The sequence below is a fragment of the Anomaloglossus baeobatrachus genome, chromosome 1, assembly GCF_048569485.1.
Source record: "Anomaloglossus baeobatrachus isolate aAnoBae1 chromosome 1, aAnoBae1.hap1, whole genome shotgun sequence".
NCBI lineage: Eukaryota > Metazoa > Chordata > Amphibia > Anura > Aromobatidae > Anomaloglossus > Anomaloglossus baeobatrachus.
This window is the reverse complement of record NC_134353.1, coordinates 869,940,715-869,965,769: the sequence shown is the minus strand read 5'-3', so window position 1 is coordinate 869,965,769 and position 25,055 is coordinate 869,940,715. Positions and strand designations below refer to the sequence as shown.

Sequence of the window (25,055 nt, the reverse complement as noted above, 5' to 3'; positions counted from 1 at the left end):
TTGGTTGGCGCTGATAAACACTCGGGAACGAAGGAGGGAAGAATCCGGGTGCAGGTGCAGCTTCGATCCGAAAAGCAAGCAAGGAACCGGGTACAAAGTATGAATGAATCAGGGTGGAGTCGCAGGTTCTATTCTCAAAGCAAAGCTCAAAAGAAGTGACAAAGGATGACGCGATACAAAAGTTACCTTTTAGGCCCGCCCACCCGCCCAATCAGAACGCAGTATTGGCCACCAATCGGAACGGAGGGGTGTGGAAAAGGCGACGCAAATGCACGCCTACGTGGCTCACTGTGTTTCACTACGCCCCTAATCGAGATCGGAATCGTTACCACAGCTGTTGTGTGACAGGATCCCTCCGATTTACAAGATCGTTATATGGGTCGCATGCTCGTTCCTAAAGTCGGTGTGTGTGACACCTCACATACGATTTCACCAATGACTCAGCAACAATCCGGAAAATGTGACGTAGTTGCGATCTCGTTCACGATCTCGTTATGTGTGACTGGACCTTTAGGTAGAACAATACAACTTACTGATCCTAAAAGGTCTCCTTAAGTCATATTTAAAGATAACATTAGTATTGTACTACAAAATCACCTGACAGATTCCCTTTAAAGTAGGAGTGGCTAATGGCCCGCAATGACATTTCCTTCAACCCCTGGGCATATTCCAAGGAACTGCAGTGCTTGGACCACCAGCCTCATTTTGTCAGCTACCGGCCCTTTTATTTCTCCTTCTGAGACTACGTGCACATGCATGAAATATGCACCACAGAATACTGTGTCACAAGGATTGCATTCTGATATCGGCCAGTCTATAAACGTCACGTGAGCAGTGATGAATTTCCCATATACATCTGTGTCTGGAAAAATTTACTGCAGCTCCTTACAAGCCTTATCACAAAAAGTGGACTGCACTCCAAACTGCAAGTAGCAGCATCACTAATAAGCCTAACATCACAGGCGGCACCAAAAAGAAGCAGGTTCAGCCTTCACATTAGCTGAGAGTTAATTGTTTGACCAAATATACCAGGCTCATTTTTAAGTTGATGATTTTGTACATCCCATGAATGAGGTTATATCTATCCAAATGGCCCTTGGCAGAAAAAAGGTTCCTCACCTCTACCTTAAAGGGAACCTGTCAAATCCCCTATGCCCTCCAACCCTGCAGCATTCACATGTGTATGCCAAAATTGCCTGCCTAACCAGCCCTGTATAATGCTATTTACTAAAATCAATGTTTAAAGGGAACCTTTCAGGTGCAATATGCAGCCAGACCCACGAGCAGTTCTAGGTGTATATTACTAATCCCTACCTAACCATCCCTGTATCTAGTAGCATAGATAAAGAGATCTATAGAAAAAGTATTTCTAAAGATCCTTTATAATATGTTAATGAGCGCAGGGACTAGTCACAAGGGCCTTAGTAACTGCACTCATTTCGCCCTCTTAGGCTACATGCGCACGCTGCATCTTTTTGTGTTCACAAACTGCAGTCAAAACTGCAGCCAAAACTGCAGCCAAAATGCAGCCAAAACTGCACCTTGTCTGGAAATGTCACAAAAAACGCATGTAATTTTAGGTTCGTTTTTGGTGCGTTTTCGGTGTGTTTTTGGTGCTTTTTTCACACCCTGCGTTTTTGCTGCGTTTTTGTGACAAATGTTGACAAAAACGCAGAAAGAATGAACATGCTGCATTTTATTTGTCACAAACCTTTGACAAATAAAACGCTGACAAATAAACTGCAACGTGCGCATGACAAATCTGACTTCTCATAGACTTTGCTGGGAAGTCAAATGTCAGAAAGTTCTGACAACAAAACTGCAGCCAAAAAACCAGCAAAAAAGCAGGAAAAAAAGCAGCGTGTGCATGTAGCCTTAGCATGCAAGCACACCCACAGGGGTGTGCTAACATACTATTCATGCAGCATCACCAGCGGGGCCATGCGTACCTCTGTGGTAAATGCTAGAATTTACGGGCTCTTTTCATGTATGATGTAATTTGTCACGTGATAAGTGAGTGAGTTCAAGAGTTCAAAATACAGCGCGATATTTTCCAGATGGATTAAACATTCTTTTTCTAAGTCCACATGGGCATGAAGCTGTTTATAATAGAAGCCGGGGGTCTTAGAGCAAGACCCCTGGCTGGGTGGGCTTCGCCCCTCCCCCCCCCCTTGCATGATCATGGTGGACGGGAAGAAACATCGCCATGCCCAATAACCAAGATGGTGATTCCCAATTACCTGCAAGGAGCCCGCACATTTTAGGCTCAACCATGCCTCTGTCCACTGATCAGAAATCCCGGCATTTCAAGTCATGCGCAGTAGACCTCTCTAAAGCCGGGACGCATACACCCAGCTTCATACTGTGCATTACCAGAAGTGCCAAGCATTCACATCAGCAATCACACCGGACACAGGTACACGTGTCACCGCTGGTGATGCTGCATTGAATAGCATGTTAGCATGCCCCTGATGGCGTGTTACCATGCTAAGAGGGTGGAATGAGAGCAAGAAACTAACGAAATTGCAACTAGTCCCTGCACTCATCAGCATACGGTAAAAGATCTTTAGAAATACTTTTTCTAAAGATCTCTTTATCTATGCTAGTGTATACAGGGACAGTTAGGCAGGGATTAGCAATATACACCCAGAAGTGCTCGTGGTTCTGGATATTGCACCTGACAGGTTCCCTTTAAAGAACGCATTTATAAAGTGTGCTGTACCTATGCTAATTAGGCCCCATATTAGTTGGCTCTCTTTCCATGTTATGACGCCCCTGTGATAATATGATATCCAAAAGCCAGTGCCATCGCACCTCAAGGAAATCTTGCGCATGCGTGTGGCTTATTTCAGCTTCAGAGAGGCGCACTGCGCATGATCGGAAGAATAGCTTCTGCACTCCCGATCATGGGCAGTGTGCCTTTCTGAAGCCGAGACGCGGAAACCGAGCTACTGAGCCACACTGATGCTGCTGAAATGAGCCGAGCACATGCGTGAGATTTACAGGAGCTGTGAAGATGCCAGCTCTTGGAAATCATGTTATCACGCCCACAGGGGCATGATAACACAGAAAGAGGGCCAATTAGTCTGCGGAAACAATGACCCTTTGACTAGTCAAAGCATAGGAACAGCGCACTTTATAAATTCTTTTTTAAACATTGATTTTAGTAAATAACGTTATACAGGGTTGAATAGGCAGGGAATTTTGGCATTCAGATGTGAATCCTGCTGGATTTTGGGGACCTGAGGGACCTGACAGATTCCCTTTAAATTAAAACTACATTTGTACTGCTGCATACATCAAGGCTAAACATTTGGAGTCAATGTCACATAAACAGTGCCTTACATGTGTAGTATCTTTTATTTTTATATATATTATATTTTTATATATATTATATTTTCATTGTTGTTATTTTATTTTGCCAGTGGACTTTATGACTATATTTATGCTATATTGTAGATTTCAGGAGACATATGGGTCCAGTAGGAAGACGGCAATTTCCACATGGGGAACACAGACTTGACTTTGAAGATGAAAGCCGTGGTTGGAGATTTGACCTGGATATGATCATTATATACATTTACTCAGTGAACTGGCTCATTGGATTCATTTTATTTTGTCTTTTATGCTATTTCTTCTTTCTCTCACTTTAAGAAATCATGTCTGCAAGCCATAATAAAAAATGGTTCTAGCTACTGAAGTATCCGTACTGCCCTGTTTATTTGCAGATGTTTGGCAACATAAAGCATCGGGGATATTCTCAGATAATAAAAAATTGCTTTGCTTCAAATCGAGCTGATTTAGCAAAATTGAAAAGGTTGTTCAGGAAATCTATTGAAATACGTCATAGTAGGGAATTGTAAGACGGCATGGTGTGACTGCAGCTTAGTCATTCTAATGGAGTCGGGAAGAGCCAGCGCTCCATACGTTACCCAGACACTCCATTCAATCAAATGATTTACTTTCATTTACTTAGTTTACTTCTTAATTGGTTACTGTTATTTCAACAAACACAAATCAATATTACAAGCAAATATAAGGAATGTAATATACAATCTAGTGAAGAACTAAGTACACCCTCTTTAAATTCCATGGGTTTTAGGCATCAGGATGTAATGAAAAACTTCTGCTCCTTAGAAAGTTTTAAAATGAGATAAATACAGTCTCGGATGAACAATAAAGAACAAACTACACTGTGTCATTAGTTATTTAACCACTCGGACAATCCCTTCTCAATCACTATGTTCACTTAGACTACTCCTTCTCAATCACTGTGTTCCTCCCTCATAAAATAATACAAGCCTACACTCACCTCTGGTGTGGGCCATCGTTCCAGAGGTGTCGGCACTGGTTCTCCTGGGGCTCACCTGACATTATGTCACGCAATCCCTGAGGCTCTGTGTTGGTGCCTAGAGCCCAACAGTAGAACTGATTTTAGGAGCCAACTCTGAATTTCAATACTCAGGCTAGCTTCACACTCATGTAGTATTTGTCATAAGTTTCATTTTATTATTCTTATGGTATTTATTATTATTATTATTATTAATATTTATTCACTTATATAGCGCCATTAATTCCACAGCGCTTTACATACATTAGCATTACTGTCCCCATTGGGGCTCACAATCTAAATTCGCTATCAGTATGTCTTTCGTAGTAACCCTCAACTCTGCTCTATCCTTCAAGCCACACATCCAAGCCCTTTTGACCTTATGCTGACTACAACTCAAAAATATGTCCCGGATTCGTGCTTTCCTTAACCAAGAATCAGCAAAAACATTAGTTCATGCCCTCATCATCTCCCGCCTCGATTACTGCAACCTCCTGCTCTGTGGCCTCCCTTCCAACACTGTTGTACTCCTCCAGTCTATCTTAAACTCTGCGGCCTGATTAATCCACCTGTCTCCTTGCTATTCCCTGGCCTCGCCACTCTGCCAATCCCTTCACTGGCTTCCCATTGCCCAAAGACTCCAGTTCAAAACATTAACCACAACATACAAAGCCTTCCACAACCTGTCTCCTCCTTACATATGTGACCTAGTCTCCTGATACCTACCTGCACGCAACCTCAGATCCTCACAAGATCTCCTTCTCTACTCCTCTCTTATCTCCTCTTCCCACAATCGCATACAAGATATCTCTCGCGCCTCCCCAATACTCTGAAATACTCTACCCCAGCATATAAAACTCTTGCCTACTGTGGAAAGCTTCAAAAGGAACCTGAAGACCCACCTCTTCCAACAAGCCTACAACCTGCCGTAACCCTCAGACCAGTACATCACTGTGCAACCAGCTCTGTCCTCACCTATTGTACTCTCACCCATTTCATGTAGACTGTGAGACTGTGAGCCCGTGCGGGCAGGGTCCTCTCTCCTCCTGTACCAGTCTGTTTTTGTAATGTTCATGATTATTGTACTTGTTTTATGTCTACTTTTGTAACTTGTAAAGCGCCATGGAATAAATGGCGCTATAATAATAATAATAATAATAATAATAATAATAATTACTCCATGGGTTCAGGGACACTAAAAAAGTCAAAATGAGCTTTTATGGTATTTGCGGCTTTGCTATAGGAGGAGTCATCAGGAAGAAGAGAGGTGTTTTTTCTAAAGTGTCTTTTTAGACATCTTTACAGGCATCCTTTTTTTAAAGGTGTTGTCCACTGCTAGGACAACCCCTTCTGATTCCATGTTTCCCCCAGGTACAGTGCCTTGCAAAAGTATTCGGCCCCTTGAATTTTTCAACCTTTTCCCACATTTCATGCTTCAACCATAAAGATAAAAATGTTAATGTTATGGTAAAGAATCAACAAAAAGTGGGACACAATTGTGAAGTTGAATGAAATTTTTTGCTTATTTTAAACTTTTTAAAAAAATAAATAACTGAAAATTGGGGAGTGCAATATTATTCATCCCTTTACTTTCAGTGCAGCAAACTCACTCCAGAAGTTCATTGAGGATCTCTGAAAGATCCAATGTCCTAAATGACTGATGATGATGATAAATATAATCCACCTATGTGTAATCTAGTCTCCGTATAAATGCACCTGCTCTGTGATAGTCTCAGTGTTCTGTTTCAAGCGCAGATAGCATTATGAAGACCAAGGAACACAACAGGCAGGTCCGTGATACTGTTGTGGAGAAGTTTAAAGCCGGATTTGGTTACAAAAAGATTTCCAAAACTTTAAACATCCCAAGAATCACTGTGCAAACGATGAAGACCCCCATGCCTGTCATCATGGTATTGTTGGTGTTTATAGGAGATTGTGATTTTTGCTGTATACATCAATGCTATGAGATTGCTGTAATTAGCATAAGTGATCAGATTATCATAGTTTCAAGTCCCCTAAGGGAACTATCAAGTACAATAAAAAGTGAAAAAAAAATGTTTTAAAAAATATGAAAAAAAAAATTGAAAAGTTCAAATCACCCCCCTTTCCCCCTACTAAAAATGTAAGAAACATATTAAAAAAAATAGACATAATTGGTATAGTTACATTCACAAAAGTACAATCCACCGGAATATAATATAAATTACTCTGATCAGTCAACAGCACAATGATTAAAGAAATAAATCAAACCACTAAAGTTGTGTTTTTTTCGCCACAGCTACAATACAAAAAAATGTAATAACAGGTGATTAAAACAACAACCCTAAAGTGATCAATAAAAACATTGCCTCGCCGTGTAAAAAACAAGCCCTCACATATCTCAAAAATAGGAAACATTGCGGCTCTCAGAAAATGACAACACAAGTGAAACATTTTTTCACCACTTAAAATAAAAACTATGCATTTTTGGTATTTGCGTAATCGTAGTGACTTGGAGAATCATAATGCAAGGTCAAGTTTACTGCAAAAAGAACACTAAAGTTAAAAAAAAAAGATTGCAGCATTGCCCTTTTTCACTATTTTGCTGCATATAGAATTTTTTTCCCCGCTTTCCTGTATGTCATATGATAAAATACAAGTGCATCTCAATATATTAGAATATCATCAAAAGTTAATTAATTGCAGTAATTCAATACAAAAAGGGAAATGCAGATGATACAAAACTATGTAAGGTAGTTAACACAAAGGAGGACAGTTTGCAACTACAGATGGATTTGAGTAAATTGGAGAATTGGGCTGAAAAATGGCAAATGAGGTTTAACACAGATAAGTGTAAGGTTATGCACATGGGAAGGAGAAACAGATGCTACGATTACTTACTAAATGGGAAACCGCTGGGGAAATCAGACATGGAAAAAGACTTCGGCATCTTAGTCAATAAGAATCTAAATTGGAGTGCCCAGTGTCAGGCAGCAGCCACCAAAGCAAATAGGGTGATGGGATGCATTAGAAGAGGTCTCGGGGCACGAGATGAAAACATCATTCTTCCTCTGTACAAATCACTCGTCAGACCACACTTGGAGTATTGTGTGCAATTTTGGGCGCCGGTGCTGAAGAAAGACATTACTGAACTTGAAAGGGTTCAGAGGCGGGCTACTAAAATAATAAATGGAGTGGGTGCATTACAATACACGGAAAGGTTATCAAAATTAGGTCTATTTACTCTAGAAAAGAGAAGACTTAGGGGAGACCTAATAAATATGTACAAATATATCAGAGGGCCATATAGAGATCTCTCCCATGATCTATTTGTACCAAGGACTATGACAAGAACAAGGGGGCATTCTCTTCGATTGGAGGAAAGAAAATTTCTACATCAGCATAGAAGAGGGTTCTTCACGGTAAGAGCAGTGAGGCTCTGGAACTCTCTTCCTGAGGAAGTGGTGATGGCCAACTCACTGAATGAATTTAAGAGAGGAATGGATACTTTTCTTGATAGCAAAAGTATAGAAGGTTATAAATAGCATAATCTTACAGGTAGATAGAAGAGCGACCTAGATTATTAGAGGAATGGGTGGGCTGCAACACCAAGACAGGTTATTAAACTTGGGGGTATTTAGTTTGGAAAAACAAAGGCTTAAGGGGGATCTAATCACAATGTATAAACATATGAGGGGACAGTACAGAGACCTTTCCAAAGATCTCTTTACACCTAGGCCTGCGACTGGAACACGGGAGCATCCGGTACGTCTCGAGGAAAGAAGATTTAATCATAATCACAGACGAGGATTCTTTACTGTACGAGCAGTGAGACTATGGAACTCTCTGCCGCATGATGTTGTAATGAGTGATTCACTACTAACATTTAAGCAGAGCCTGGACGCCTTTCTTGAAAAATATAATATTACCAGTTATGTATATTACATTTTATGACAGGGTGTTGATCCAGGGACCTAGTCTGATTGCCGTATGTGGAGTCAGGAAGGAATTTTTTTCCCCATTGGAGCTTATTTGACACATTGGGTTTTTTTTTCCTTCCTCTGGATCAACATGTTAGGCTACGGGTTGAACTAGATGGACTAAAGGGGGCTTTACACGTTAGCGATATCGCTAGCAATTTCTAGCGATAGCGACCGTGTAAGTACCCGCCCCCGTCGCGCATGCGATTGTTTGTGATCGCTGCCGTAGCGAACATTATCGCTACGCAGCATCACACAAACTTACCTGGTCGGCGGCGTCGCTGTGACTGCCGAACAATCCTTCCTTCAAGGGGGAGGGACGTTCGGCATCACAGCGACGTCACCGCAACGTCACTTAGCGGCCGGCCAATAAAAGCAGAGGGGCGGAGATGAGCAGGACGTAACATCCCGCCCACCTCCTTCCTTCCTCATTGGGGCTGGCGGCAGGTAAGGAGACGTTCCTTGCTCATGCGGTGTCACACATAGCGATGTGTGCTGCCGCATGAGCGAAGAACCACGACGCTAAACAACCCTTACCGATTTTTTACTTTGGGACGACCTCTCCATGGTGAACGATTTTCACCATTTTTGAGGTCGCCTAAGGTCGCTGGTAAGTATTACACGCTGCGATATCGTTAATGACGCCGGATGTGCGTCACTAACAACTTGACCCCGGCGACCAAACATTAACGATATCGTAGCGTGTAAAGCCCCCTTTAGAGTCTCCCTTCAACCTTAAAAACTATGAAACTATATTATATAGAGTCATTACACACAGAGGGATCTATTCCTATATATTATATAGAGTCATTACACACAGAGGGATCTATTCCTATATAATATATAGAGTCATTACACACAGAGGGATCTACAGTATTTCAAGTGTTTATTTCTGTTAATGTTGATGATTATGGCTTACAGCCAATGAAAACCCAAAAGTCATCTCAGAAAATTAGAATATTATATAAGATCAACTGAAAAAATTATTTTAAACTCAGAAATGTTGGCGCCTACTAATAAAGGGGGGCATTTACAGGGGAAGAGTTTGTCAGTGACGCCACCCGTGGGTTGCGGTGATAGTTTGGTGACACCGCTGATGCCTTGGTATGGGGGCACCCGGGACTGATGGAGCAGGGCAGAAGGGTGGTATCCCCTCCACAGGTAAGGGAGATGTTGTCCCCGGGCCCAGGTGTAGGTGGAGTGCAGTGCTGTGGCGCCTGCTGCAGGTTGGACCGGATGACACCGGTGTACTCCCTGTTGTTGAATAAACCACACAAAGTCCATGTAGTCCTTGCTGTGGGAGCTGTGGCCCGCGAGATCTGACCCTTGGGATTTTTGCAGGCACTTGCAGACGCCCTATCCCCCGCGTTGGGCTTCCGTCTCGCTCTATCTGGGCTCCTAGTGGGACAAGGCGTTGAATCTTGTCCCCTGCTGGTTAATTGACAAGGGGCTTGAAGCTGTCTTCGCCCTAGGGTCCAGGCACCCCAACTGTGTACGGCCTCCGGACCGGATTCTCGCTGTCGGCACCGGCAGGCTACAACCCTTTCCCGATCCCCTTAAGGTCTCCCGCGACTGGATTTCCGTTGCCTGTGGCCGTGCTCTACCGTCTGCCACCTAGTCAGCTCAGGTAGTCCGGGAGCTACAACCCTACAACCCCCGACTACTATTTCACTCCTCACACTTCCTCTGTCTACTACACACTGTGTCTCAGCTCTAACTCCTCCACACAACTGATGTGTTCCCTTCCCTGACACCTCAGGACCCCTAAGTGGGCGTCACAATCTGCCTGGCCCCGTCCACTGGTGTGTCCCTATTGTCCTGGAGGGGTGACTAGGCTTTGTGGCTGGTGTTTGTACCTGTGTGTGGGGTTGTGTTGGTAGGACAAGGAGGAGAGAATCCTGCATCTGGAAGATGGATGCAGTCTCCTGTGACAACCTGATTTTGTCAGGGCATGACATAAGCACCACTTATCTACCAGATAGGGATTATCACAGACGCCAATATGCTTGATTGCTGCAGTGAAAACACTGGACTGTAGTGCGGAACCGCTCTCTGTTTTTGCTATAAGACAATAACAGCTTAGGAGGAAAATAAGAGCAGGGAGGAAACAACCAGACTCCAGGAGAACTCCAAGCACATAGCAATATAATCACCAGCAGGACTGGGACACAACAGCACACAGACCAACACATCAATGAACGTGAAAGGACAGATTACACCATCTTAAATAGGAAGGGAGCCAATGTGATAGGCTTCCAACAACATGTGATCTCAGAAGTAACAAGCTAGCTAGCAAAGATTAACTCTTACTAGCCTGATCATGAATGAGCCCACAACTAGTCGATGCCCAATCTTGCCTGTGTATCTCAGAAGCACCAGAGAAACCATAGGGTGAAGTGTCAGGATCTATTATGTGAACAGCGTCTGATGCCGCCATGACTATCAGTGAGTTTTCTGCAATACTTCTAGTGACAGTTTCTAAGTATCACTAGTTTCAAGTACCTAGATTCAACATTAGCAGAGTTGAATGTGTAACGCACCATAGCAGAGATAATTGAGCTATCAGGCAGCTTGTTACAGTACAGTTGAGTGCAGCAGTGCCAGAGATGAGTTCATTATCAGGTATCTTGAGTCTCATCATCTCTAAGACTTGCTCTAGCGATGTCTACACCTGTCAACAGGTGCCACCATATTTATTATTCATTTTGTGCTGGTGATGGTTGAGATGTTGGAAGGAGAAGCTCTGGGCAGCGCAGGCTCTATCCAGGTACTGGCTGCTGTGTCTGGGACCTATAGTGCCTTCCAGTCTGGTAGTATGGGTGTGTGCTGTCCAGCTGGATTAATCAGCTCCCTATCTTGGCCAGTTGGACAGCACCACACCGTACAGAAGCTCTCAGCTTTCTGCTTGACGCTGACAGATTAGTTCAACTTGCCTACTGTAGTTCACGCACCCTGATTTTCAGTTTCAGTTTTCTAGTCGATTTTCATTTTTCTTCCCTCAGCTCATTAAATGACTATTCACTCTCCTGCAATTTTTCTACCTTGCAAAACACAGAATAAGGGAATTTGGAACTGCATTACTGCTATTGAAACTATGTTTAAAAAATTAGGTACTTTATTGTTCAACTTGGACAATTCCTGGGAGCCCAACAGCCAGCGACAAGGCATATCTCTTTGTTGGGGCCCTAACCTGATATGCCTCTATCTGACCTAAAAGCCTGTGGGCTTTTATGGGCAGGTACAATCCAGCTTAATTGAAAACGCCTCAGGCTGAAGGGAGGAGTGCTGAGTCAGAAAGGAGTGTTCTACAATATAAGAGACTGACCAGCACCTCCAAACAGAACAAGACACAGTGTGAACAGATGGAAGCTGCGAATTCAATAGAATAAAAAAATACAGCAATTTTTGTACCTTGTCTGCCATCCTTGTTCTTACCTGGCTACCTGACTATTCCTGCCGGCTTGCACCACCGACCAGCAGCAGACACTGATGACCTATTAAAGCGATGTTGGTGTAAGACTAAAAGGTGCTTTACACGCTGCGACATCGCTAGCGATTGCTAGCGATGTCGCGAGCGATACCACCAGCCCTCGTCGTTCGTGCGACATGTGGTGATCGCTGCCGTAACGAACAATATCGCTACAACAGCGCCACACGCACATACCTGTTCAGCGACGTCGCTGTTGCTGCTGAACAATCCCTCCTTCAAGGGGGAGGTGCGTTCGGCATCACAGCGGCGTCACAAAATGGCCACCCAATCGAAGAGGAGGGGAGGAGATGAGCGTCTGGAATATGCCGCCCACCTCCTTCCTTCCTCCTTTCCGATGGACGCAGGTAGGATGATGTTCGTCGTTCCTGCGGTGTCACACACAGCGATGTGTGGTGCCGCAGGAACGACGAACAACCTGTGGAATGAAACACCAACGACATTATGATTTTGAGTGACGTGTCAACGATCAACGATTTTTGCCATTTTTGCGATCGTTGATCGTCGCCCCTAGCTGTCACACGCTGCGATGTCGCTAACGACGCCGGATGTGCGTCACAAACACTGTGACCCAGACGATATATCGTTAGCGATGTCGCAACGTGTAAAGCACCCTTAACTCCCTGCACAGATACTAACGAGTGAAGGCCCAGGCAATCCCTGGGATCTGGTAAATGGAGGGGCTAGAGCCAAGCCTATTTGTAGAAGCCATTTTTAGAACTGCCAGGTGACTATACATAGTGCCCCATTATACCTTTTATTCAGCAGAGTTGAGAGTGCAGCAGATCAGAGCTGATAATAGTAGGGGGTTGCTGCATTGCAGTCTCGAAAAGCTTACAGATGATCTGATACCCGGCACAGAAAAAACAATTAGGAAGTGTATCTTGACTCCAGGATAGCATATGTCTACAGATTGCATTACTACCTAAATAATCAGGCGGTGCACAATTACATGAGTTAAGCTGGTGTCACACATAACGACGACGACAACGACGTCGCTGCTACGTCACCATTTTCTGTGACGTTGCAGCGACGTCCCGTCGCTGTCGCTGTGTGTGACATCCAGCAACGACCTGGCCCCTGCTGTGAGGTCGCCGGTCGTTGCTGAATGTCCAGCTTCATTTTTTGGTCGTCACTCTCCCGCTGTGACACACACATCGCTGTGTGTGACAGCGAGAGAGCGACGAAATGAAGCGATCAGGAGCCGGCACTGGCAGCTGCGGTAAGCTGTAACCAGCGTAAACATCGGGTAACCAAGGGAAGACCTTTCCCTAGTTACCCGATGTTTACGCTGGTTACCAGCCTCCGCTCTTGCTGCCAGTGCCGGCTCCTGCACTGTGACATGTGGCTGCAGTATGCATCGGGTAATTAACCCGATGTATACTGTAGCAAGGAGAGCAAGGAGCCAGCGCTAAGCAGTGCGCGCGGCTCCTTGCTCTCTGCACTGTGACATGTAGCTGCAGCACACATCGGGTTAATTAACCCGATGTGTACTGTAGGAGAGCAAGGAGCCAGCGCTAAGCGCGGCTCCCTGCTCTCTGCACATGTAACACAGCGACGTTATGATCGCTGCTTCTGCTGTGTTTGACAGCTAAGCAGCGATCATAACAGCGACTTACAAGGTCGCTGTTACGTCACCGAAAATGGTGACGTAACAGCGACGTCGTTGTCGCTGTCGCTTAGTGTGACACCAGCTTTAGCCTTTAAAGGCTGTGGATGATGACATCAGAGGTGCTTGACGGATACTATAGTAAGCCAATATGGACTAGCAGAGAATGAGCAGGTCAAAGGGGAAAGATGCAAACTTAGCACTGGAGTCAGGACAGGTAAACTCCAATGCATGGGATTAGATAAACTTCAGATCTCTAATGTTAAAACCTTTGTACACCACAATCAATGCTGATCAATGCATCACAAGTATTAAATAGGTCGTCCCCTATGTTTACATTGATGACCTAAGGATAGGCCATCAATGTCAGATCGGCCAGTGTCCAACATCAAGCACCGCCTCTGATCAGCTGTTCTTAGTGTCAGTGGCGGCAGCAGGCAGTCAGAAATGCTCAGTTCCGGAGCTGCTAATAGTGGCCACGGCCGGGTACTGCACATCCGCTTTCCATTGATCTGAATTAGAGGCAGATGTGCAGTACCAGGCCACTATAAGAAGATAGGGCAGCTCCAGAACTGAGCATTTCTGGCTGTCTGCTGCCGCCACTGTCACCAAGACCAGCTGATCATGGGGGTGCAGTGTCAGACCCCAGCCGAGCTGACATTGAAAACCTATCCTAAGGATTGTCCATAATTGAAAAAATGAAAGTAGTGGACAACCCCTTTAATAAAGATATAATAGAAAAATCACATAAAAAAACATCGGTGAAAAACACAAATTAACACTACTGTTAATAAAAACTGAAGCACTATATAGTTTTCTGGATTTCTTCCAAATTAAAAATATATATAAAATTAAACGCAGATATATATATTTACCTACATTAACTACACGGTAATACAAGTAACTATTGTATAGACATAATCAAAGCCACAGCAGAATGCAGAAACACACAAGTGCGTCGCATTACTTAATAAAAGCCAATGAATATTCTGACAGCGGAAATCCACTTGTGTCTTTACCCACTGAACAGACTATTCAGATAGAGTATGGAGTTACATTATCCATCATGGCCTCATCAGCTGTACCTTTCCTTTGTCCTAATGAGATGAATAGGATACTGACGGCTGCCAACAATAGTGAAGCACTGCGAAACCAAAACTTATTTATGCAATTTTTTTTATTCTACTCACAAATGATTCATAAAATTAATGACAGAATAATATGTGCATGGCACCTCGCCCAACTCCAGTTTCGCTTAATCCAGCTTCTCCTGGGTTGTGCCTGTGTAGGGGACCACCCATACAAATGAAAGGGTACGCTTCACTTCAAAGAAACAGTACCCCCTTTTGATGTTTTTATGGACTTGCCAGCTGAGTCCGGAGTTCTTTTTGCCTCCCCTGTAGCTGAACCCTGCGGGAAAACTAAGGAGGAGAGAGTGTCTAAGGCGGAGTCAAGAGACTGTAGTATGTCACAAGCAATAACAAGAGAGGAGCCTGCTGGTGTGGGAGCTTTTAGGGGTATGGTGTCGTGAATGTTACTGGATCGGTGCGAGAATCTTACCGCGAGCTGGACCGTGAGTGACCCCTGGTTGCAGTGGTGTGAATACTGAACCAAGTAGAAGACAACTCCAAGACCGGCGAAGCTCAACCAAGGAATCGGGAGAGAGGCCTGATTCGTGTCATAGGAGTCATTTCTTTGCCAAGCTTGGAGAAGTGCGTGCCAACGAATACGCCGGGCCAAAAACTCCAGGAGTCTGACTGATTCCCCTGCCACGGTACCATGAGTTAAAATCATTCTGCGCACATTGTAGGGCATAACGTAAGCCTCAGTAGCCAGAGCACGGCATTGGCACGGCCCTGTTAGCGGAGGTCAGTTAGGTCGTAGGGTGGTTATTGATGTACTTCGATTGTTTCGGAAGTACATTCTCTTCTTTCTGATAGTTCGGGATAAGTGCTGTTGGTCCGCCGCAGCTAGAATCTGAAGCTTATCATTTTACTACTTCTGCATTATATTCCCTAATCGCTTGCATAGTTGTCATGCATCCTGTCTGTAAATAAAGCATACCCTTGTTTCTATGACCTCATCTTGAGTATCATAGTTGTAGTCTGCATCGCGGTAGTCCGTTGGCCATTCTTTTTGTTCAAGAATAAATGTGGATTGTTGTTCATGGAAAAAAATAAAGACATCCCCTGAAATTAAGCCCTACTCCATCTTTCAGAACAAAAAATAGTATAAGACCCGGTTTTATTTTCCAGGAAACATGGATAATAAAATGCAAATTGAAAGACTGCAGAATCCATTGAAAAGAAATGTTCTGATGCATTGCATTTGTCCTAGTGAAGCACACAATGGAGTTGCCTCAATATACTATATGCACTACTAGGCCAAATTGGTTAGGCCGCCTCCTGGGGACATTATATTTCTATCATTATGTTCAGCTGATCGCTGCATGTGTTAACAATTTGACTTAAATGTAAAAAATATTTAGGTTAAGTATCTGTCTGTGTTTCCATTCGTTTTCTTCCTCACAGATCATTAGGACACATTCGGCATTTGCATAGTGCAATCAGATTTATGGGTAGAGAAATGCTTACACAGCTACATCTGCTGGCAGCTGAGAAATACAGAGGCTCTGGTGGTATAAAAAGAACTTGTCATAGGAAGGACACATCATATAAAGCAGCTATATTCTAAATTCATAGTATCAATTAGGAAATGACAAAGATTCCCGACATCGGATGTCCTCAATGTGAAATACAATTCACATACAATGGCCTCTTATGGACTGACTGATTGAAGCTCTTACAATCCCAATTCCAAAAGGTGGAGACGCTGTGTAAAATGTAAAGAAAACAAGAATGCAATAATGTGGAAATCTCTTAGTGCTTTACAAGCTGCGACATCGCTTCCGAAATATCGTCGGGGTCACGTCGTTAGTGACGCACATCCAGCGCTGGTAACGACATCGCAACGTGTAAATCCTTGGTGCGACGATAAACGATCGCAAAAGCGCCGAAAATCGGTGATCTGTGTAGCGTCGTACATTTCCATAATGTCGGGTCGACCGCAGGTACGATGTTGTTTGTCGTTCCTGCAGCTCCACACATCGCTGTGTGTAAACCCGCAGGAGCGACAAACATCTCCTTACCTGTGTCCACCGGCAATGCAGAAGGGAGAAGGTGACCAGGATGTTATGTCCCGCTCATCTCCGCCCCTCCGCTTCTATTGGCCGGCCGATTAGTGACGTCGCGGTGATGTCGCTGTGACGCCTAACGCACCTCCCCCTTGAAGGAGGGATAGTTCGGCAGTCACAGTGACATCGCCGACCAGGTATGTGCGTGTGAAGCTTCCATAGCGATAATGTTCGCTACGGCAGCAATCACCACATGCTAGTGATGTCACAACGTGTAAAGTACCCCTTATACAGTCTTATTTTATTCACAACAGAATTTAGAGCACAGATCTTTAGATTAAAGTTAGACATTTTTCATTTCGTTCGAAAAAATGAACTCATTTAGAAATTGATGGTAACAATACCTCAAAAATTTTGGGACAGGATTAAAGGGAACCTGTCACCAAATTTTTCCCATATAAATTGCGGCCGTCACCATCATTCTATAATATTGTATATAAGTCCTCAAGACGAACTGTAGAACATCGATGGGCGTCGGTGATCTTCATTCGGCGCCAACTGTTTGTTGCTGTTCTCTCGTTTGTTTTACCGTTCCTTATGTTATATTAATGCAGCGGTGGGGCTAGCATCTCTCACCTGCCAATGCACTAGCCAGGGCCACTACAGGTTTTGTCAGGTCTCAGGTTCCTGTTCGGTGACAGTTGAGGGAACTGTATAGGACATGGCTAGGAGAGTAGGGACAGCTGCAGGTACGTTTAGGAGGTGTCCCATATACCCCTCTCACTAGAGCTATGGCCCACCGTTGTTATTGTGTCCCCAGTGTTCCCCATTACTTGTATTTTTATTGTGCGTCAGGTTTCCTGTAGATCTGAAGAAACGTGCCACGCTTGTCATACCCGGCAGCGTGACAGTGAGTTGCTAATCAGTGCTGGGGGTGCAGTTAGACCAGGATGCATGGGGTCACATACTCCGGAAGTGATAATCTCCTGCTGGTAAAACACTCATTACACTGAAATTACAGCACACAGCATTACAGCATTACAGTAACACATCATTGAAATCAGTGTCGCAGCCCCTACCTCATGCTCTTCTCATATTAAATAGCAAAAACCTGGTGACAGATTTCTTTTAATCTATTAGTGGATTGTAGATAATAATATAGAAAATAGAAGAGCTCTATTTAGGATTTTCCTTCTTTTGGCCATAGTGGAGAGAGAATACAGAGAATATCCCTTACTGTGGAGGATCGGTCTTGTCATGCATTACAGGGAACTCATTCATTTAAATGTGCCCTATGAAATACTTCATTTCTCCTGTGGTGGCGCTGCAGGAAAATTTAGCACTAAATGCCAGGTTTCCTCACAAATTTTAGCAGGGGGTCAGTTTAGGAAACTGTATACGGTATATGATAGGAGTTGTTACTTGCTAATAGGGATAACTGATTAATTTAGTTGCTTCTGATCCATTTTCTTCACGTTCCAGGTTTTCTATATACATTCCTATCACATTGCACGGTACTTTTATTCATTCACGCTGCTTTCTGTCTACTGAGCATTTGTTTACCTTTGGGTTTTCCTTTTAAACATAATCATAAGGAGTTTAATGAAAAACTATTACATAGTAATTAAGCATTATTATTACTTCTATAAAGGGAAAACCTGCTGGAATGATAGGAAACCTGGGATAAGTAAGGCGTATAAACATATTACTCTGAAATCAAGCCCATTCAATCTACTGTGAAAAGCATGAAAAAATCAGCACCTTTCTATAAATATAGTGCCGCATACATCACTGTCTCCACCAAAATATACGCTTGGTACAGTATTAGGCATATGCGTGTGGGGACAGATTTTTTGTAGCTCAGTTCATTAATTTCCTCTTTTATTCAGGGAGCTTTGCCTCCAGCAAATTGACAATTAGAGCAAAATTTGTATCAAGGTCCAAAGTCACATACTGTACCATTTAAAGGGAACTTGTCAGGCAATTGATGCTGCCCAAGCCACGGACAGAATAAATCACAGCCAGGTTGCAGCCAGGTATATTATTCTGTAAAACACTCTGGTGTGTCAGAAATAAAATATTTTGAACACATAACTGGATACGAGACTAGCAAAGTTCCTCCATTGGTCGGATTTTCCCAGCGCTGCTAGAGGTGATTGACAGGTCTCTCCCTATGTACATGTGATCAATCAGGTAGAGAAATCCGGCCGAGGGAAGTCTTTAAAGTGAACCTGTCAGGTGCAATATGCACCCAGAACCACGAACAGTTCTGGGTGCAAATTAATAATCCCCGCCTAATTGTCCTTGTATCTAGTAGCATAGATAAAGAGATCTTTAGAAAAAGTATTTCTTAAGATCTTTTATCATATGCTAATGAGACCAGCGACTAGTCTAAAGGGCATTACTTCCCTTGGCTAGTCGACCCCCATAGCATGTAAGCACGCCCATGTGGGCATGCTTACATGCTAATGAATGCGCAGCGTCAGAGGCATGGTCTATCTCACCGCTCTCTGCTGCCACCACACTTGACGCTGGACTTTGGCTCAGTGTGCATGATCAGAACTCCCGGACTTCCGGTCATGCGAACTATGAAGCCGGGTGTACGCGTCCCTGCTTCAATCTGGTTTAGTAAACATGACCGGAAGTCCGATCATGCGCACTGAGCCGAAAACCAGCAGTGGCAGCAGAGGTGAGAGCGATCATGCCTCTGGCACTGCGCATTTATTAGCATGTTAGTACACCCACAAGGGTGTGCTAATATGCTAAGGGGGCCAACTAGCCAAGGGAACTAACACCCTTGGAACTAGTCCCTGGCCTCATTAGCATATTATAAAGGATCTTTAGAAATTATTTTTCTAAAAATCTCTTTATCTATGCTACTAGATACAGGGACGGTTAGGCAGGGATTAGCAATATACACCAAGAGCTGCTGGTGGTTCTGGGTGCATATTGCACCTGACAGGTTCACTTTAAAGGGAACCTGTCAAACGATTCATGCTGCCCAAGCAATGGGTTGATTGAATTGATCTGACAGGTTCACTTTAAAATACTGGTATTGTTACATGGCAAAGATACTATCAGCCTCCTTAGATATTGCCACAGGTGCAAATGAAATCTTTACAAATAATGATACTGATGGCCTGTGCTTGAAGACCCACCAGATTTTTTAAGAATTTTCCCATAAGCATATGTGGCGCCCCTGACCTGGTCAGGCACCACTGAGTACTGCACCCATGCTGGGGACAGTACAATACAGGTAATCCAGAAGGCTGACCGAGGTGTGACTACACAGGCGCATAGTGATCAGGTCTCACACATGTACCTTTGGGAGGACCCCTGGGGATCCCAGGAGGGGGCAAAGCCTTCACCTCCACTGGAATAGTGGAGGGGGCCAAAAGCCTCCATCTCCACTCAAGGGGTGTGGTAAGAGAGCCTGGTTGCTAGGTGGCGTAGGCAAGAACAGGAGAGGAGGAGCAGTGAGCCGGCTTAGGGCAGAAGTCCAGGGAGCTCAGAGAGAGCAGACCCCTGGGGCTGTTGTCGTCTAACAGCGCCCGCGCAGTGGCTACCGACGGGGGAGAACGGTCACCTAGGAGTGCTACCCGAAATCCATCTCAGCTAAAGAGAGAGCACGGAGTGGGAAGTAAGGAGACTGCTAGGGAGTACCAGGCCCAAACGGGTAGTAGGTCCCAGTGCAGGGATAGATCCAACTTTCCTTGCTAAACCTGCCGGTGTGGGGCCCTCAAAGCCCACACCACAACACCCAAAAGCCGCAGCCACGTAGCCACAGTTAGGGCCCATAGTTCACAGGAGGCAAGCAGCTGGAGTGATCTGGTCCAGGCGACAAGCAAACGGCAACTGAAGGGGAGAGAGGCTTCAGCAACTTCCCTGGGTGACCCTCATAGGGACTAAAAGTCGGGGTTACCCCAAACCACTAAGGGCTAAGGAAGGCGAGTCGGTAGTCACCATCAGAAGTCAGCCTGAAGGATACCTGGTTCCAGCCTGGTTCATCCCAGCTACGCCCGGGTTACTCACCCTGCCATCTGAAGTGAGTAAAACCCCTGAAAGACATCCTGCTTGTGTGGAGTTATTCTGCGCCTTGTGGTTCTACACACCTACACCGGGCCCTGGGGCTTGCCTCACTCTCAGGAGGCTATCCCAACTGACTGCACACACCATCAGCCCCAGGCGACCCTCAACCTGCAGTGGCGGTCCCCACTGACCGCAATTCTGAGAGTGGCGTCACGACAAATAGAAGACTTCCTACCTGTCACAAGATCCAGCTGAGTGGAGTCCCTGAAGGTAATGCACCGACACTGCACTTGTGGGGCTTCACACATACATTTTGCGCTAGCTGTCTGGACAAGAGCCCTTGAGGCACACAGAGTGCATTGCCCAAAAAGTTTTCTCATGGCCACACACCCTTTTTCAAGCCATATCTCCACTAATCCCCACTCACGCATCTACCATATCCCCGAAATGTGTCTGATCGCAAGCTCTAAAAGTTTGCTTTCCACGTTGTCTTAGAAGTCTTTGCATGTGCCTGGGAAATTTGTCAACTCTACCAGGAGTCCGGGGGTATGTCACTTTATGTGCCCCATATACAATCTCTTGTGACATAATGTCACTAAGTATAACAAGACATAAAGGTGTTATCAGAGATTAGAAAAATGTGACTGCTTTCCTTCATAAACAACGCCATACCTGTCTATCAGTTGTATATAGTACTAGCTATGTGAAATTGTTGGTTGCACTTGCTAAGGTTAAATTTTCAGTTTTGAAAACTGCCTCACAATCAGATTGTTCTAGTTGTCCATAGCAACTAATCAGAACTCAGCTTTCACTTTAAATCAGCAGCTTCAATGCTAAAATCTGCACTCTGGTTGCTATAAGCAACCAGAATGATCTTACTGTGAGGCAATTTTCATAAATGAGGCCCCAGTTACTTCTGCAGTGGCTATAGAGAACCAGAACAATCTTACTGTGAGGCAATTCTCATAAATAAGGCCCCAGTTACTTACACTGGTTGTGTCACGGGGTGTCAGGTGATAACAGGGGACTGGGGCTCCTAAACTGGCCCCCTGGCTAGGGGGGCCCTAGCTGTCCTTGAAATCCAGAGATATGTCTGATGGTGATGATGTCTGGGCCGCCTTCCTACCCATGCTCCTGAACAGCCCTGATCTAGTACCCCCTCCCTCTCTACCCTAGAGGTGGGAGCAGCGACAGGAGCTTGTAAACGCTAACAGTGAAAGACAAACAGGGGAAACCAAAACTCTATCACACAGCATGCTCACACAGAGTAATCAGACAACAAGTGATAACGAGGAAACCTAAAGCCGGGAGGAAATAACCAGATGGCAGAAGGGATTCCACTGCACACCAATCACCACGCAGTAAATCACCAAACTGGAAAACAACATCACACAGATTGGTGTAGAAGAAAGCTATAGACGGCAAAGGAAGACAAATTTCTCCATCTTAAAAAGGTTGGGAGTACCTGTGATAGGTCTCCTGCAACATGTGATCTAAAAGGTAACCAACAGAAATTAACTCCTGCTGGTCCCATCACTAATAAGCACAAAGCTGGTTGACGCCCGAGCCTGCCTGTGCAACTCAGAAGTGCCAGAGAAAGTATAGTAAGGAGGAGTCTATAGTCTGAATAGCATCTGATGCCGCCATGACACTCGGTGAATTTAGAGAAAAACACTGTGTGACAGGTTGTTGACAACTGCTGCTATAATTACAGACTTTAGAGCGATTTGTCTGTTTGCCCCACCTTAGTGACTATATGATTGTTGCCACTTTAAGAGCGACTCTTTGGCACTGTGGCTGTAATTTTCTAAGACCCTTTGGGCAAAAACTGTTAGCAGCTTCAATGCTGAAATCTGCAGTCTAGTTGCTATAGGTGACCAGAACAATCTTACTGTGAGGCGATCTTCAGAATGAGGCCCCAGTTACTTCTGTAGGGGCTATAGGCAACCAGAATGATCTTACTATGAGGCAATTCTCATAAATGAGGTCCTAGTTACTTGCCCCACCTTAGCGACTATATGGTTGCTGCTCCTGTAAGAGCGACTCTTCGGGTGCCATTGCATTAATTCTTTAAGACCCTTTGGTCAAAAACTGTGGTTTTGCATTCAACACACAGACATGCATTGTCTCCTTTATTTCTACAGACCCTAAATTCGGGGGCCAAATCTCGTAAAAGGGGGGGAGATTTCAAGTTTTAATGTTCACAGTATTTCTAGTCTGGAGTTAAAAATGGGTAGTACAAAATTTCACTCAGAGTGAAAGCTGTGGCTTTGTATTCAACGGGCCCCACCTGCATGCACTGCTCTTTTGAAGTCTAGCCTAAACACAAGTCAAAATTTACAACAGACTACTTCAAAAGGCACAAGCTGAAGGTTTTACAATGGCCCTCACAGTCCCCTTATCTCTGAACATCAGTAAAAATTTGTGGCTAGACCTCAAAAAAGCAGTGCATGCAAGACGAGCCAGAAATCTCACAGAACTGGAAGACTTTTCTAAGGAAGAATGGATGAAAATCACCGAAACAAGAAATGTAAGACTCTTGGCTGGCTACAAAAAGCGTTTACAAGCTGTAAGGCTATGTGCACACGTTGCGTACTGGCCCTGCAGAAATTTCGGCAGCAATTTAAAGAGCACACATGCGCTTCAAATCGCTGCAGAAACAGTCCGTAATGAAAAAAAAAAGCCGATTCCATGCGCTCTGACTGCAGCCCCTCCCATAGACAGAGCGGGGGATGCAGGCAAAGCGCACGAAAGAAGTGACATGTCACTTCTTAGAACGCGCGCTTCGGGCAGGACGCATGCAGTTATGCTGCAGTGCAGATCGCAGCGTAACTGCATGCAATTATGCAACGTGCGCACATAGCCTAATACTTACCAAAGGGGGTGCTACTAGGTACTAACCATACAGGGTTCCTTTCTTAGTCATTTAAAAAAATAAAAGATGAAAAATATTATTTTTTTACTAAACTACAAAGGAAATGTGTCATCTTTAACTTTATGTCTTTTAAAGATCAGTAACATCAATCAATCAATCAATAACAGTCATTTTGACCACGGGTGCCCAAACTTTTGCATGCCACTATATATACAGGTGTGATGCTATTCCTGAAATACAAAAATCAGTCATGTTTTTCAAATTTTGGACAACCCATTTGACCCCTTTAATTGGAGCATATCATTGGAACCCTCTAACGACGTCAATTGCATTAGTCAGTGGGTGCTCACGGCAGCTCTTCTGATCAATAGCATCTTATATTTGCTGAGAAAGTGTTTGGCTTTATCCAGGAATTGAAAATGTCAGCAGAGACCTTCACATGCAGGAAGATTTCTAACGTTCATAGAATGGGATGACACAAATGAAAATCTCAACTATTCTATGTAACATAAAATGTTGTTCTAGAGCCGGAGTCAGTGATGTGTGTATTCATTTAATTACACGGTACAATGCTAGTGTAGATTATAGAATGGCTGAAGCTCTCCGAGAAAGCGGGGAACCTCAGGATGTTTTACACACACGTCTCATTCGCCTTACCTAAGCCTCATTCTATGAAAGAACACAATACACAAGAACTGTGTTTAAAAAATCAACTTCCATTGAATTTATAAATTAATGTTATATTCCTGGAGTGTATATTACAATACTAAGATTTCTGCCAGACGACGCTGCTTCCGAGAGCCTGGGAAGAATGTTATACTTCAGAGGAGAATCAGAGGTATTACTTCTCGACTCCAATAGAAAATGAATAACAGTACCCCCACCATACAAGTGCTATTGTATGTCAGGGCTAAATTGTCATAATGGGTGATGTAGAACTTGGAATGGGACTCCTAAACTGGCCTTCAGGTTAGGGCAGTCCCTAACTGTCCCTTATCTCAGAGGTACGCCTGATGGTGGCGAGGTCTAAACCGCCCGTGTAGCCCTAACTCCTGAATAGCCCTGGTCTAATATCCACTCACCCCAATACAGGAGAGGGCTAGGACTGGAGTAGTTAATCCCACACAAAAGACAGGGAGAAACCAAAATAAAACTCACAGCAAACACTCACAGAGGTATAGACAAAATGTGCCCAGGAGGTAAAGAAAAGGGAGGAAACAATAAACAACAATAGTACTCCCACAACAAACCAGACTTGCATACTGCAATACACCAGAAGCTGAATCACCATGTACAATGATAGGAATCGCATAAGCTATTATCGGCATGGAAGAGCAGATCCCACTATCTTTTAATGGGTGTTGGTGGCCATGACAGGCCTCCAGAAACCCGTGACCCAAACAGGAATTCACAAGCCAGCAGAAATGTTACTACTGCTAGAATGACCACCAGTAAACTCACAACTAGTCAATGCCCGGCTCTAACTGAGCAACTCAAAGAGCACCAGATGGCATGTCAGACTCTGCAGTGTGTCTTCAAAGCAGGAGATGAGAAGGGGTTAAACGCCGCACAGTCGCCAAAAGAGAGTGCAAAATTGTTGATTAACTAATAATTATTTTATTCCTTAGGTCTA

General features: G+C 44.2%; 1 protein-coding gene across 1 annotated transcript in view; it reads left to right on the top strand.

Moving 5' to 3' along the window:
• RNF180 (ring finger protein 180) overlaps nt 1–3,705 on the top strand; it is a 117,475-nt gene extending 113,770 nt beyond the window's left edge. Inside the window, exon 6 of the mRNA XM_075342548.1 lies at nt 3,460–3,705. Within this exon, the coding sequence (XP_075198663.1) occupies nt 3,460–3,653 (194 nt within the window). The 3' untranslated portion in view covers nt 3,654–3,705. The remainder of the gene's footprint in view (nt 1–3,459) is intronic.
• Nucleotides 3,706–25,055: the final 21,350 nt, after the last annotated feature.